We start from the raw sequence: 15,168 nt of genomic DNA on the forward strand, positions 1-15,168 counted from the left end.
CTGTATTTACACTCACCCGATCAAGTTCCAAACACAACAAATGACAAAATATCTGAAAATGTTTCACAAGTTTTATTTTCCTAACATACGTCAAACATCCTCACCTTAATGCTGAAATATAAAACACGATGACGTGAACGTCACACACCACGTCAGTGTCAGTAATGACATGTACTCCATGACTGTCTACACCAACACTACACTGACTTCAGTGTCCACCACGTGACACCAGGAGATCCGACAGTTGAGGATGTCGCCTGCCTCTCGCCACGCCGGCCGCTGTGTGCCCGCCGTTGTTCCTGGCGTTGACGTCCACCCCGCCCAGAGCCAGGACAAACTCCACTGTCTTCCTGTCTCCTCCCACACAGGCCAAGTGAAGGGTGTTGTTACCGCCATAGTCCACCAGTGACACATCAGCACCTCGACTCACAAGGAGCTCAACCACATCCCCGTGTCCCTCACGTGCTGCCACCATCACCGGTGTCCTGCTCCACCATCCTCTACTGTTGATGTCCGCGTGACCCGCTGACAGGATCCGCCTCACCTGCTCCAGGTCACCGCTCCTGCTGGCGTAGTAGAGGTCGTGGTCTGCTTGTGATGGAGTCGCTGTAACACAAAGTAAACTGTGTACACATTGGGACATCTGCGTTGTACATTGTTTACATCACAGAGTGTTGATACAGACATGGACATAGATGCATCATTTAAACAATTCCATGGAGACTTTGGTGAAGGACGACAACTGGTTAATGTAATGAAGGATTGTTTGTTGTTAAAATAAGCCTTTCTATCAATAATATTCTGTGTTTGGCTGGAGAGTGTTCATGTTTGGTGGACAGATATAAGCATATTACACTGGTTTACTGCATCTGTTTTATGACGGAGTCTGATCCTGACAGCCCAGTGACTGACATCATGAACATCAATCGATGATACGTCTGTCTATAAGCTGGTTACTGGGGTAGGGGTTAGCTACCACCTGTTGTGTTCTCCCACCTACCGTCTGTCTATCAGCTTGTTACTAGGGTAGGGGTTAGCTACCACCTGCTGTGTTCTCCCACCTACCGTCTATCTATCAGCTTGTTACTAGGGTAGGGGTTAGCTACCACCTGCTGTGTTCTCCCACCTACCGTCTATCTATCAGCTTGTTACTAGGGTAGGGGTTAGCTACCACCTACTGTGTTCTCCCACCTACCGTCTATCTGTCAGCTTGTTACTAGGGTAGGGGTTAGCTACCACCTACTGTGTTCTCCCACCTACCGTCTATCTGTCAGCTTGTTACTAGGGTAGGAGTTAGCTACCACCTACTGTGTTCTCCCACCTACCGTCTATCTATCAGGTTGTTACTAGGGTAGGGGTTAGCTACCACCTACTGTGTTCTCCCACCTACCGTCTATCTCTCAGCTTGTTACTAGCGTAGGGGTTAGCTACCACCTGCTGTGTTCTCCCACCTACCGTCTATCTCTCAGCTTGTTACTAGGGTAGGGGTTAGCTACCACCTGCTGTGTTCTCCCACCTACCGTGTGTAGAAGACGTTGGTTTGGCCACTGGGAGCAGATGGTCCGTCTCGCCCCTACCCTGACTGGGATCAGTGGAGTCTGAAACAGAAAATAGCCTGTTTAGTAAACTATATAGAGCACATTTGCTTGTTTAGTAAACTATATAGAGCACAATAGCATTACAAATACTGGCCAGGTATACAACAAATAGCCTGTTTAGTAAACTATATAGAGGACAATAGCCTGTTTAGTAAACTATATAGAGGACAATAGCCTGTTTAGCAAACTATATAAAGCACAATAGCATTACAAATACTGGCCAGGTATACAACAAATAGCCTGTTTAGTGAACTATATAGAGCACAATAGCATTACAAATACTGGCCAGGTATACAACAAATGGCCTGTTTAGTAAACTATATAGAGCACAATAGCCTGTTTAGTAAACTATATAGAGCACATTAGCATTACAAATACTCGCCAGGTATACAACAAACAGCCTGTTTAGTAGAGCACAATAACATTACAAATACTGGCCAGGTATAAATAGCCTTTGTTGAGTTAGAATTAAAGTATGCACGCTTATCATAGCATAGTAAACACATGTTCCCAGATTAAGGAGAGCTATCACCGGCCGTGTTTTCCCACCTACCCTGTATATCAGACTCTCCTGGGGGCAGAAGACCCGTTGCACGACCACCTGGATTCCGACCAGTCCAGACTGAAACAGGGCATGGGCTGTTATTAAATATGATGTTAAAATATCACTGATTTCCATTTTTTCCACTAAATAAAATACCGACTTGTTATCAGAATGTCTAATAGTTTTGTATCCTGGGTAATCTCTCAATACAAGTCAAATTTAGACTATTGGAAGAAAAAACACTTTCAGAATCCTATTACATGTACTAACGTTCATATCTCAGTGTCATAAGCTATACAGTGTCTTTGTTTTACCTACCCAGATACATTGTCTCTTTGTTGTTATACGGAATTTGTTGATTACAGTTTTAAGTTGTGTAGTAACATAAGTTTGAACACTAAAAACATTAACAGTTTTGTCACTAGATACACACTCAAGAAAAAGCATATCTTCAATACAGTACAATACTGGAGATGTGAAGCAGTTGTATTGGAACAGGAGGAATTACATCATCTACCGTACCACAGTCTGGATTGATTGGCATATTTGTTTGATTGTATGGATTGTTGGTAGAATGAGAAGGACACGACCACGTGTTCTGGGAAGAATGTTTTTCTTTAGTCTGTAGGGATGCAGTGTTTCTTAGGTTCATAACAGTTTCAGGCAGGTTGGGTAAATTGCTAAATTCAAATTCAAATTAGCCGTACGACATAAAACAGATAGAAAATTATAACGATAGATGTAAACAGCACTATGTCTAACCTAACGGCAAAACATACATATGTGTTTTGTTGCAGAGTACGCAAGTGCAGTAGGTCTAGATCTAGATTATTTATACTACACTGAAATAACATGTAAGTCTATGGAAATTACGTCAAGTGGCACGGGTCTGTGTGGTACAAGGGTTGATATTGTGATTGTCGGTGTGATGGACGCCGATGCTGCGATGGTCTATTTTGCAGCCAGTCAGAGAATAGGAGAATCCAGCACACGTGCCCTTACGAATGTTATACCTCGTCATTCTATAAAATAACTGCTGCAGAATTCTACTCTTTTTCCACACATTTTCGGAACTGTACAGGGTTCGACACTCATGCTTGTCCGCTTGCCCGTGGCAAGTACTAATAAATCAGGGCAAGTAAAATTGCTAAAAGGCTTGCCCGAGTGGCAAGTACATATTTTTTCAACTTCTAACCTCAATTCATTCATTAAAACTCTTCACTTGCTGTGTTTTGTTTGTCTAGTTCTTTCTATACCATAAGTAATATGGGGCAAGTAGTATCTGTGATGGGCAGGTAGTTTAACTTTTCTACTTGCCCTCTTGGCAAGTGGGAGAAATCAGTGAGTGTCAAACCCTGCTGTAATGTGAGAAAGCCTATACTGTAGTCATGGACCTCGTGTGTGGCATGAAGCTTCGTCTACCAAATTATTCACGGCCTAACCATCACGTCTGTGTTGCATATACCTGGCATCAAGGTTCACACATGTGCCCAAATTGTCTCGCATTCCATCGATCGGTAAAATTAAAACAATGTTGGCTCATGAATGTATATATATTGTCGCCGCCATTTGTTTCCGATACAGGCCAGTGTGGTCTGAGTGTAAACTTTGTGTGAGGCAGGCGGGGCATTACGTAAACATATATTGTCAATCAATCTTACTCTATTCACAATTTCTGGATCCATGTTATTTTCACAATAAGTGTAAAAGTAGAAACCAGTAACTCACCCGCCCATCACGCTCAGCACAAGTCATACACTTCGACTGTCAGTCATGAACTGCCTTGACTGGCGACACCACACCGAGAAGGTGCTAGTTATGACGTCACTATGACGTGGCAAGTAGAGTCGGTCATATTTTGGCGCCTGACTGCGTGAACGTATCAACCGCTTGTGAGCCAGGCCTATTGTAGCCTGATAATGATATACTGTCCGGCTGCCAGACGCCACGCCAAGATTAATGTGGTGTGGTATATTCTCAACAGACCCATTATCTAACATATATTCAAACAGACGTGTGTTTTTATTAGGAAAAGTACAGGGTCCAAGTATTGTACCCCTAGTCGACATGCACCTACACCTCTAAGCTTTAGAATTACGTCGCTTCAGTGACATGCGTAAAGTGTGGGGCCTGTTGATGCCTATTGTTGCCAGAATTCTGTCACGTGTTACGGTAAAAAAAATTTAGAGACCCCTCATCAAGGCAATTTTATACAATAGATATCAGAACGAAAAAATCATTAACATAATCCAGCATTGTAGGAAGAACAGCCTGTCGGATGTGGGCAAAACACCATAAAGTTAATTACATCAGTTAAGTCAAATTCCGTCCACGTCACATCCGTGTTTATGTAAGAAATAGACCGATCCAACTGTCAATCAAAACAAGCGCACGCTTCAGTCAGTGAGAAGGTCGGATGTTCCTTGTGGATATGTCTCACTTAACCCCCTTGATGCCGAGGTTTTTTTTCAGGCGCACATTTTCATACGGTTTGAAAAGTGAACGTTGTGCGAGAATTGCGCTCGCGTGGTCCTGGATCTACGTACGGCTATAAAATTACACAGAAATGTAGAACATTAAATTTCCTATCCGTTGGTATAAATATAAATGCAACTGCCTTGGCGGTTTGAGAAATAGACACTGTTAAATGTTGTCCAAAGTTTGCTATGCGTTAAAAAACAGTAAATGTATCCGCTTTTTATCGCGCACCGATAAAAGCACCCCGATAAAAGCACACCGATAAAAGCACTGTGCTACGAATTTTTTAATGTGGCCTCTTTACGGAAAGTGTGAGCGAAGAAAATACAGCCTGATATCTGAACGACATAAGCGTATATAAATTGGGTTTATGTGCTTGTGCATAACGGTATACGCTCAACATTAAAAATGACTCGCAATAAATGTCAAAAATGGATTTTCTTCTATGACGTCAAACGACGACAGAGAGGTCATACACGTATAATGATAAGGGGGCATAACTCCGTTATGTCTAACACTAGGTCAATGTAACTCAGATCACTTGGAGAGAATTTGTTGTGGATTAGGACGCTATATTTTCGTTATTCTATGTTCATGGTGAACAACACTATTCCAATTCAAAGCTTCCCAATGTGAGCGGATGCAGTTTGGTAGTTTCACAATTTACAAGAAAAATGACAACGTATTACATGTGAAAGCACGTAATAGCGATTTGGATGGCCCTATCAAATATATAACTTAGTTCTTAGATTCCCATATTATCCTGTTTGTGTAGATGTAATTTGACTAATTTTGCATTGTAATTACCAGAATACTAGCCATATTTTCAAATGTAATGAAATTGCTGAAAATAATACAAGATTCTAGTTGATGTCATTGCTTGTTTTATGCATTTTGCGACGTCGGAAAAAGACGATATTGGTATGCTGATCAGTATATATCTCACCTAATTTCCATTAATTGTATAAAAGGTCTCGGCTTCTACGTCAGATTTTAACACTCTTTAAGACAAAACATAAAATGACTGATTTTTCCATTTAAATAGTGTCCTGAATATATCAACAATTAGACGGTTTGACAGCGTATCGTATTGTGAACAACACGCGCACCTGTTTGGCATCAATTTAACGTAAATAAAAATAATATTTCACAACACCCGAATATTTTGTTTGACATAAGAATTTGTTTGTTTATGATTATGTAGCTATTTCTCTTCATACGTATGCAATGAAAGATGCAAAAAGATAGCTTTTCATATTTGGAACTATATACATGTATTAGAATATGGATGTAAGATTTGTCCGAATTAACACATGAGATGGTATATATATTTCTCAACAATTTTCCAATAAATGTAGTTAGAGGTTGATTTCCTGTCATCACAATATTATTTAATCGAATATGAATTGATTATATTATCGAAAACAATGATAGAGAATCATAAAACGTTTCCAACAAACGTGCACCTGGCCGATCAATATGCATCATTCTTTTGTCTATAAAACGACACAATGAACAAGGCAATTCCTTTAAATATGTGTGCATATACATTTCATACCATATATAAATCATTTTCATTAATATTATCAGTTTTACAATATAAGGATGAATTAAATCATCGTTCATTAACCTGTTCATATGAAATTGCAATATTAGCCCAAATAAATTGAATATTGTACATCATAGGAACTAAAGTAGTTGCAGTTATGGCTACGTTTGATCTTCTAACACTTGTGTAAAGGTTTAGAATATGATGTATTGCAATAAATATGTCAATTTCTTATGTAAATATGGTTCAAACAATCAAAAACTTTCAAAGAATAAAACACCGTAAACCCTATATGCACGTATGATATGATATTGAACAAGGCTAAATGTAGATACTGAAGTCAGTTTCATGAAAAAGTATCTGAACTATACGCAAAATATACACCATAATACTGACAGTGTAATCGGAAGGATTGGGCGATTGTGTTTACTCTTGCTCAACCGACCTTCACCTCAAAGAAATTGCCTAATATGTAGGACAATATGTTGACGTATGACATCACTACCGCTGACCGATTTCTTACAAAATGGCGGCTTTGCTGACAAGGGTACACAGGATTTTGTGAGGACCCTTCCATTGATTCAGGGATCGTTTGTACATAAATATGAGATGTAAGTAATCAGAATGATTCTGACTATCTGTGTATTGTTATATGTTTTTATCGTTTTCACTATAAGTAAGAGAAAAGGCCAGAAATGCAGATAATTACCGTTGTCGTTCTGCGTGATTTTGCGTCAGTCATGGCGTCACGCTGCACGGAAAGGACAAGGTGGTTTTTGGCCCACAAACAGAATTGGCTGAACACATGTTATTTGTTTAGAGACAAGATGGCTTTGCATAAAAAAACTATTTTTTAAATGATCTGAGGCCATAATTTCAATGCAGAGGGGCCAAAAATGGGTTTTATCAGTTCCCATGAAAAAATAACAAGAAATCTGAAATATCAGTGTGCCATAATGACTTATATACAACTATCAGTTTATTTACATACGAACAGTATCAGTTTTACAACAGGTATTCATGATGAAGAAACATGTCAACATCAATCACAAGGTTTTAACTTCAAGGGTCCCAATTAGGGTTGCAATACATTGTGGACAGTAACTCAATTACTTGCCAATTGATTACAAAAAGCACATTATTCACAACTTTCTTTGCAAACATAAACTATAGGTCAATTTTACCACATGTACTTATGATAACCAATCACGTCCCACGAAAATCACAGGGGGACCATTTTAGGTCTAATTACATTTTGGGCACAGCTTGATTTTAACAAGTAAGTGTTAAAAGTCAGTATTCACAACCGGTTTCAGCAAATATACAGTAAACATCTCATTCACAACATGTTTTTACAATAACCAATCATGTTGCACTAAAAATCACAGGTCTTGACCTCAAAGGGGCCTATTTTAGGTGAAATTACATTCTTGGCACAGCTTGATTGTAACGCCATGTAAGTGTTAAAAGTCAGTATTTACAACATTCTTCCAAATATATACCGTAAACATCTCATTCTCAACATGTTGTTATAATAACCAATCATGTTGCACTAAAAAGCACAGGTCTTGACCTCAAGGGGGCCTATTTCAGGTGAAATTACATTCTTGGCACAGCTTGATTTTGACACCAAGTAAGTGTTAAAAGTCAGTATTCAAAAATCTTCAAAAAGTAATTATTCACAACTCATTCACTGCAAAGATATATAAAACATCCACCTTCACTCTTCATCCACATTGTCATCAATCTCTGAATCAGTTTCTGAATCACTGTCAAGAACTACAGCATTCAACCGTGTATCACTAGAGTTGCTGGAAACAGGCATATTGTCTTGGTGTCTGCCATACCAAGATCTTCTCTCAACTGAAAAACAGATGACTTTATATCAAAAGAAACTCCTGTTTTAAAACTTTGATATTATAAATCTATTCAAGGGTAACATTACTTATTTATTTTCAAATGTCAGTAGTCTGGCCTTGAAGGCTTATGCAGATTTAATCACCACTGAGACATCAGTATTTCTGAAATTCTGTCACATTAAATAAGAAAATTGAAGAAAAAAATATTGGTTATTTTTTAGAGCTCACATTATTCTTACCTTCCACCTCAAGTTTTAAGTTGTCATCTTCATGAAATGACACTCCTGAAATCAGTCCAAGCAAATTTCTCTTATCTGAAAACAAATATTTGAAATCCTAAAAGAATTATCATTATGTTCAAGAAGTTGGTGCTTTGTAATTTTTCTAATGCTAAACATGTCAATAGGAATGTTATATAGGGAAGGGAATTGACCTCCAAAGGTATAATCAATTGTTGAGGCCACTTTTTGATCAGTTATAGATATAAGATAAAAACAACTGTTAGAGCACTTGAAAACAAAGGTAATCAGTCCTCAGTCTCAATATGACAATTGAAACCAATAGTCATTGATTCTGTAAACATATTTTTAAGAAGAAATAGTGAACGCTTTAATTGATTATGTGATTTGGTTATGGGTAATTGACTGGCAGCCCACAAAATATCCATAAACTAATTATTTGTTTGATCAGCGCACCACTAATTAACAGCTCTGGACAGTTTGTAAATATTTACTTAAAGAAATTACCATACTAACATTTTGAAACAATGCTTACCTTCTACAGGTTCTTTATTGTGTGGGAACAAAGTGGAAAAGTCAGTGTCTTCAGGCTTAAACAAGATTTACATGATGTTAATTCAAGTTTGTTTGAACAGTGTAACTTACATTACCAAACTTGAGAAATATTTTTTACAAAATGTGTATTTCTTGCGCACAAGTTTTGTCAGCCAATTTACAATGTTTACCTTAACTTTTGAAGAAAAAAAAAAGAAGAAAAGAAAAAAACAATCACGATTTGAACCTGAATGTCTGATAACAGAAAAAATTGAGAAGCCATCATTGTAACCACTAGGCTACAGATTCTACTGTTATTATTTGTCACTTTAAGCTTATATATACACTTTGCAACAATGTGTCACTTGACGTCTGCTTGCTTTTCATAATCTGCTAGACCTTGATACAATGTTCTTATTCTAACAATATTAAATGTAGCCTGATATATCCTAGAAAACATCAAGGTACATTATTTTTGTTAAAATGTGTATGTTTATACACTGTTACATCCAGTGGAATGCCAGTGTTATTTGACAGTGACAGGTGACACAGACACAGGCCCCAACTGCGGGTCAGAAAATCGATAAACTAGGCCCCGTACTATATAGTAGGGGGTGCTGATACTAAACCGGGGCCTAGTATTATATAGTAGGGGGTGCTGATACTAAACCGGGGCCTAGTTTATCGATTTTCTGACCCGCAGTGGGGGCCTGTGGACACAGAGGGGTTTGCTAAACAGATGATAGAACAAATATGATAAAATTCTAGCATAATTACAAAGATTCTCACCTTTAGAATGCTGCCTGATCATATTTTGAAAAATCTTCTGATGTCTTCTTATTTTTCCAGCAGTGATCAACAGGGTCTCCAAAAACTACCCTTGTTTACCTCAAAGTAATCAGCCTTGAGAGTCCCTTACGATATTGAATTTTTTTAATAAACATGTTTGATAAGTTCATTTTAGTGCTCAAAAACATTCAAAATAGTAATGAATCATGGTATAGTTGTGTAAATGTGACGGATAGTTTTCAGAGATATTACTTTACGCCAATGTTTATTTTTGAGAGGTTGTATGGGGCAATTTCATGCAACAGAAAAAATGTACTTTTTTAAACATTTTGATATGAGCAAAAGCGTGACCCACCACAAATTTTTAGGAGTGCATTCTAATTTACTCTCTTCATGTGTGGTGAAAAAATTAGGATGGGTCAAGCTTTTGCTCACACTTTCTTATCACTCTGAAATTATGAAAATGCATTTTTTTCGAAGAAATTGTAAAATAGGTTAACTTTGAGGTCTTCAAAGAGGAAAAAACAGCACTAAAACATATAAAAAACATATGGAGGTAATTTCAACAATTCATTTAGCAGTTTTTATGCTAAAATTATCATGATGTAGAACTTTGAATGTCATGAAATTTTGTGGGCCAATAAGGGCCTTTATCATACCTTGTCCTTTTGACAATTTCTTATAAACTATCACATCATTGCATTGTATCTATTTATACTTTCCTATTTCTTGCTACGATACCCGTTCCATGCATATTCCAAAGGTATTGAGCCATTGCAAGCAATGAATAGACGGATGAATGTTGAAAAATTTAAGAAAATGCTACGCAGTGTAAAATCGGAATTTGTCTTTTGTTTACATTTCAGAGAAGCGCAGTCTTTCAAGCACAGCGTTCGTTTTCACACCCAATATGTTTCGTCTCATTTTATCTAGACAGTTGGTATTGGTGACACAGACCAGTTGCAGTTTGATTCTAAAATGTATGGGGAATTCAGTGATGCATTTTTCGAAGCTGAATATGAAATATACGTGATGTAATAGGCGTCTCAATACCGGCCTTCGCGAAACGTGATTTTGTAAACACTATCCAATATGGCGGAAAGCGCTCTACGGCGTTCGTGTAAGTGCATTTTCGAAAACATCCCAACCGATTCTAGGTTCATCGGCAACGTTTAAGAATTATAATTCGCGATTTCATGTAAAACTGATATCAGTGATCATGAATATGTTATTTTTGAAATTCAATACTCCCAGTAATTATCCGATTTTCACACTTCAAAACATACAGCAAATAGCGCTTTGAATCGCGATTTCGAACTGTGTCAAAAATGGCGACATTTTCGATAAAGCCTATTTTGAAAGGTCATTTTCAGCACTTGAGCTTTGTCTAAAATAATAGTGGGTGGTATCAAGAAACAGAATTCGAAACTGTGAAGGGTATTTGTGTGCGTGGGATATGTTGATTTTTATTGGACTTGAAATTGAGGGTTGAAGGGGAAGGACACTAAAAACATTACTTCCAAGATCCAATGATGCCTGTGAGTCTGGTTTGTGCCGACTACTGCTCTCCACTACATATCCAAGGATGCCTGTGAGTCTGGTTTGTGCCGACTACTGCTCTCCACTACATATCCATTGGACCAATGTATGTTTTCCATCAGCGACAACGATTGGAACAGATAAAAGTGTGGTTTAAACTCTGAACTGAGAGGTAGATCTATCCTTTGTATTTTAATCAGGGTAGAGAGTAGAACATCTTGAGACCAATTCGATCACTTTATTGCTACTAAAATGTATTGTAGCAGTGATGGTAGATGTTTGTGGGGTGTCTGTATCTTGTTGGTAATCCTGTTTCAATAAGGTTACATTGCCGTGTGTGTTACATCTAAGCCTGTTTCAGTAAGGGTACATCGCCGTGTGTGTTACATCTTAGCCTGTTTCAATAAGGGTACATCGGCGTGTGTATTACATCTAAGCCTGTTTGAATGAGGGTACATGCCGTATATGTTACATCTTAGCCTGTTTCAATAAGGCTACATCGCCGTGTGTCACATCTAAGCCTGTTTTGTTTCAATAAGGGTACATCGCTGTGTGTCACATCTAAGCCTGTTTCAATAAGGCTACATCGCCGTGTGTCACATCTTAACCTGTTTAAACAAGGGTACATCGCCGTGTGTGTTACATCTCATCCTGTTTCAATAAGGGTACATCGCCGTGTGTGTTACATCTAAGCCTGTTTCAGTAAGGGTACATCGCCGTGTGTGTTACATCTTAGCCTGTTTCAATAAGGGTACATCGGCGTGTGTATTACATCTAAGCCTGTTTCAATGAGGGTACATGGCCGTGTATGTTACATCTTAGCCTGTTTCAATAAGGCTACATCGCCGTGTGTCACATCTAATACTGTTTTGTTTCAATATGGGTACATCGCAGTGTGTTGCATCTAAGCCTGTTTTGTTTCAATAAGGGTACATCGCTGCGTGTCACATCTTAGCCTGTTTCAATAAGGGTACATCGCCGTGTGTGTTACATCTGAGCCTGTTTCAATATGGCTACATCGCCGTGTGTCACATCTAAGCCTGTTTTGTTTCAATATGGCTACATCGCCGTGTGTCACATCTAATACTGTTTTGTTTCAATAAGGGTACATCGCTGTGTGTCACATCTTAGCCTGTTTCAATAAGGGTATATCGCTGTGTGTCACATCTAATCCTTTTTCAATAAGGGTGCATCGCTGTGTGTCACATCTAAGCCTGTTTCAATTAGGGTGCATCGCTGTGTGTCACATCTAATACTGTTTCGATAAGGGTGCATCGCCGTGTGTCACACCTAAGCCTGTTTTGTTTCAATAAGGGTACATCGCCGTATATGTTAAATTTAATCTTGTTTCAATAAGGGTACATCACCGTGAGTGTAAACTCTAAGCCTGTTTCAATAAGGTCACATCGCCGCGTGTCACATCTAATACTGTTTCAATAAGGGTACATCACCGTTGCCACATCTAAGCCTGTTTCACTTAGGGTGCATCGCTGTGTGTCACATCTAATACTGTTTCAATAAGGGTACAGCGCAGTGTGCGTAACATCAAAGCCTGTTTCAATAAGGGTACATCGCCGTGTGTGTTACATCTAAGCCTGTTTCAGTAAGGGTACATCGCCGTGTGTGTTACATCTTAGCCTGTTTCAATAAGGGTACATCGGCGTGTGTATTACATCTAAGCCTGTTTGAATGAGGGTACATGCCGTATATGTTACATCTTAGCCTGTTTCAATAAGGCTACATCGCCGTGTGTCACATCTAAGCCTGTTTTGTTTCAATAGGGGTACATCGCTGTGTGTCACATCTAAGCCTGTTTCAATAAGGCTACATCGCCGTGTGTCACATCTTAACCTGTTTAAACAAGGGTACATCGCCGTGTGTGTTACATCTCATCCTGTTTCAATAAGGGTACATCGCCGTGTGTGTTACATCTAAGCCTGTTTCAGTAAGGGTACATCGCCGTGTGTGTTACATCTTAGCCTGTTTCAATAAGGGTACATCGGCGTGTGTATTACATCTAAGCCTGTTTCAATGAGGGTACATGGCCGTGTATGTTACATCTTAGCCTGTTTCAATAAGGCTACATCGCCGTGTGTCACATCTAATACTGTTTTGTTTCAATATGGGTACATCGCAGTGTGTTGCATCTAAGCCTGTTTTGTTTCAATAAGGGTACATCGCTGCGTGTCACATCTTAGCCTGTTTCAATAAGGGTACATCGCCGTGTGTGTTACATCTGAGCCTGTTTCAATATGGCTACATCGCCGTGTGTCACATCTAAGCCTGTTTTGTTTCAATATGGGTACATCGCCGTGTGTCACATCTAATACTGTTTTGTTTCAATAAGGGTACATCGCTGTGTGTCACATCTTAGCCTGTTTCAATAAGGGTATATCGCTGTGTGTCACATCTAATCCTTTTTCAATAAGGGTGCATCGCTGTGTGTCACATCTAAGCCTGTTTCAATTAGGGTGCATCGCTGTGTGTCACATCTAATACTGTTTCGATAAGGGTGCATCGCCGTGTGTCACACCTAAGCCTGTTTTGTTTCAATAAGGGTACATCGCCGTATATGTTAAATTTAATCTTGTTTCAATAAGGGTACATCACCGTGTGTGTAAACTCTAAGCCTGTTTCAATAAGGTCACATCGCCGCGTGTCACATCTAATACTGTTTCAATAAGGGTACATCACCGTTGCCACATCTAAGCCTGTTTCACTTAGGGTGCATCGCTGTGTGTCACATCTAATACTGTTTCAATAAGGGTACAGCGCAGTGTGCGTAACATCAAAGCCTGTTTCAATAAGGGTACATCGCCGTGTGTGTTACATCTAAGTCCTTTTCAGTAAGGGTACATCGCCGTGTGTGTTACATCTAAGCCTGTTTCAATAAGAGTACATCGGCGTGTGTATTACATCTAAGCCTGTTTCAATGAGGGTACATGGCCGTGTCTTACATCTTAGCCTGTTTCAATAAGGCTACATCGCCGTGTGTCCCATCTAATACTGTTTTGTTTCAATAAGGGTACATCGCAGTGTGTTGTATCTAAGCCTGTTTTGTTTCAATAAGGGTACATCGCTGTGTGTCACTTCTAAGCCTGTTTCAATAAGGTTACATCGCCGTGTGTGTTACATCTTAGCCTGTTTCAATAAGGCTCGCATCGCCGTGTGTCACATCTTATACTGTTTTGTTTCAATAAGGGTACATCGCAGTGTGTGTTACATCTTAACCTGTTTCAACACGGGTACATCGCCGTGTCTGTTACATCTTAGCCTGTTTCAATAAGGCTACATCGCCGTGTGTCACATCTTAACCTGTTTAAACAAGGGTACATCGCCGTGTGTTACTTCTAATCCTGTTTCAATAAGGGTACACCACCGTGTGTTACATCTCAACCTGTTTCAATAAGGGTACATCGCCGTGTGTGTTACATCTAAGCCTGTTTCAGTAAGGGTACATCGCCGTGTGTGTTACATCTTAGCCTGTTTCAATAAGGGTACATCGGCGTGTGTATTACATCTAAGCATGTTTCAATGAGGGTACATGGCCGTGAGTTTTACATCTTAGCCTGTTTCAATTAGGCTACATCGCCGTGTGTCACATCTAATACTGTTTTGTTTCAATAAGGGTACATCGCAGTGTGTTGGATCTAAGCCTGTTTTGTTTCAATAAGGGTACATCGCTGTGTGTCACATCTAAGCCTGTTTCAATAAGGGTACATCGCCGTGTGTGTTACATCTTAGCCTGTTTCAATAAGGGTACATCGGCGTGTGTATTACATCTAAGCCTGTTTCAATGAGGGTACATGGCCGTGAGTTTTACATCTTAGCCTGTTTCAATTAGGCTACATCGCCGTGTGTCCCATCTAATACTGTTTTGTTTCAATAAGGGTACATCGCAGTGTGTTGGATCTAAGCCTGTTTTGTTTCAATAAGGGTACATCGCTGTGTGTCACATCTAAGCCTGTTTCAATAAGGGTACATCGCCGTGTGTGTTACATCTTAGCCTGTTTCAATAAGGCAACATCGCCGTGTGTCA

General features: G+C 39.2%; 1 protein-coding gene across 7 annotated transcripts in view; it reads right to left on the bottom strand.

Annotated features, from left to right (window-relative positions):
• Window positions 1-57: 57 nt before the first annotated feature.
• Window positions 58-15,168, bottom strand: part of LOC124289610 (scavenger receptor class F member 2-like) — a 65,295-nt gene continuing 50,184 nt past the window's right edge. For 6 of the 7 annotated variants that reach the window (XM_046726211.1, XM_046726208.1, XM_046726209.1 and 3 more), the window contains 3 exons: window positions 2,152-2,220; window positions 1,521-1,598; window positions 58-606 (listed from right to left, as the gene is read on the bottom strand). In XM_046726211.1, coding sequence (XP_046582167.1) covers window positions 209-606; window positions 1,521-1,598; window positions 2,152-2,220 — 545 coding nt within the window. In that variant the 3' untranslated portion in view covers window positions 58-208. The remainder of the gene's footprint in view (window positions 607-1,520; window positions 1,599-2,151; window positions 2,221-15,168) is intronic. The other variant, XM_046726207.1, reaches the window with a different exon arrangement.

Source organism: Haliotis rubra, unplaced genomic scaffold, assembly GCF_003918875.1.
Source record: "Haliotis rubra isolate DU_JTF1 unplaced genomic scaffold, ASM391887v1 Scf444, whole genome shotgun sequence".
Classification (NCBI taxonomy): Eukaryota; Metazoa; Mollusca; class Gastropoda; order Lepetellida; family Haliotidae; genus Haliotis; species Haliotis rubra.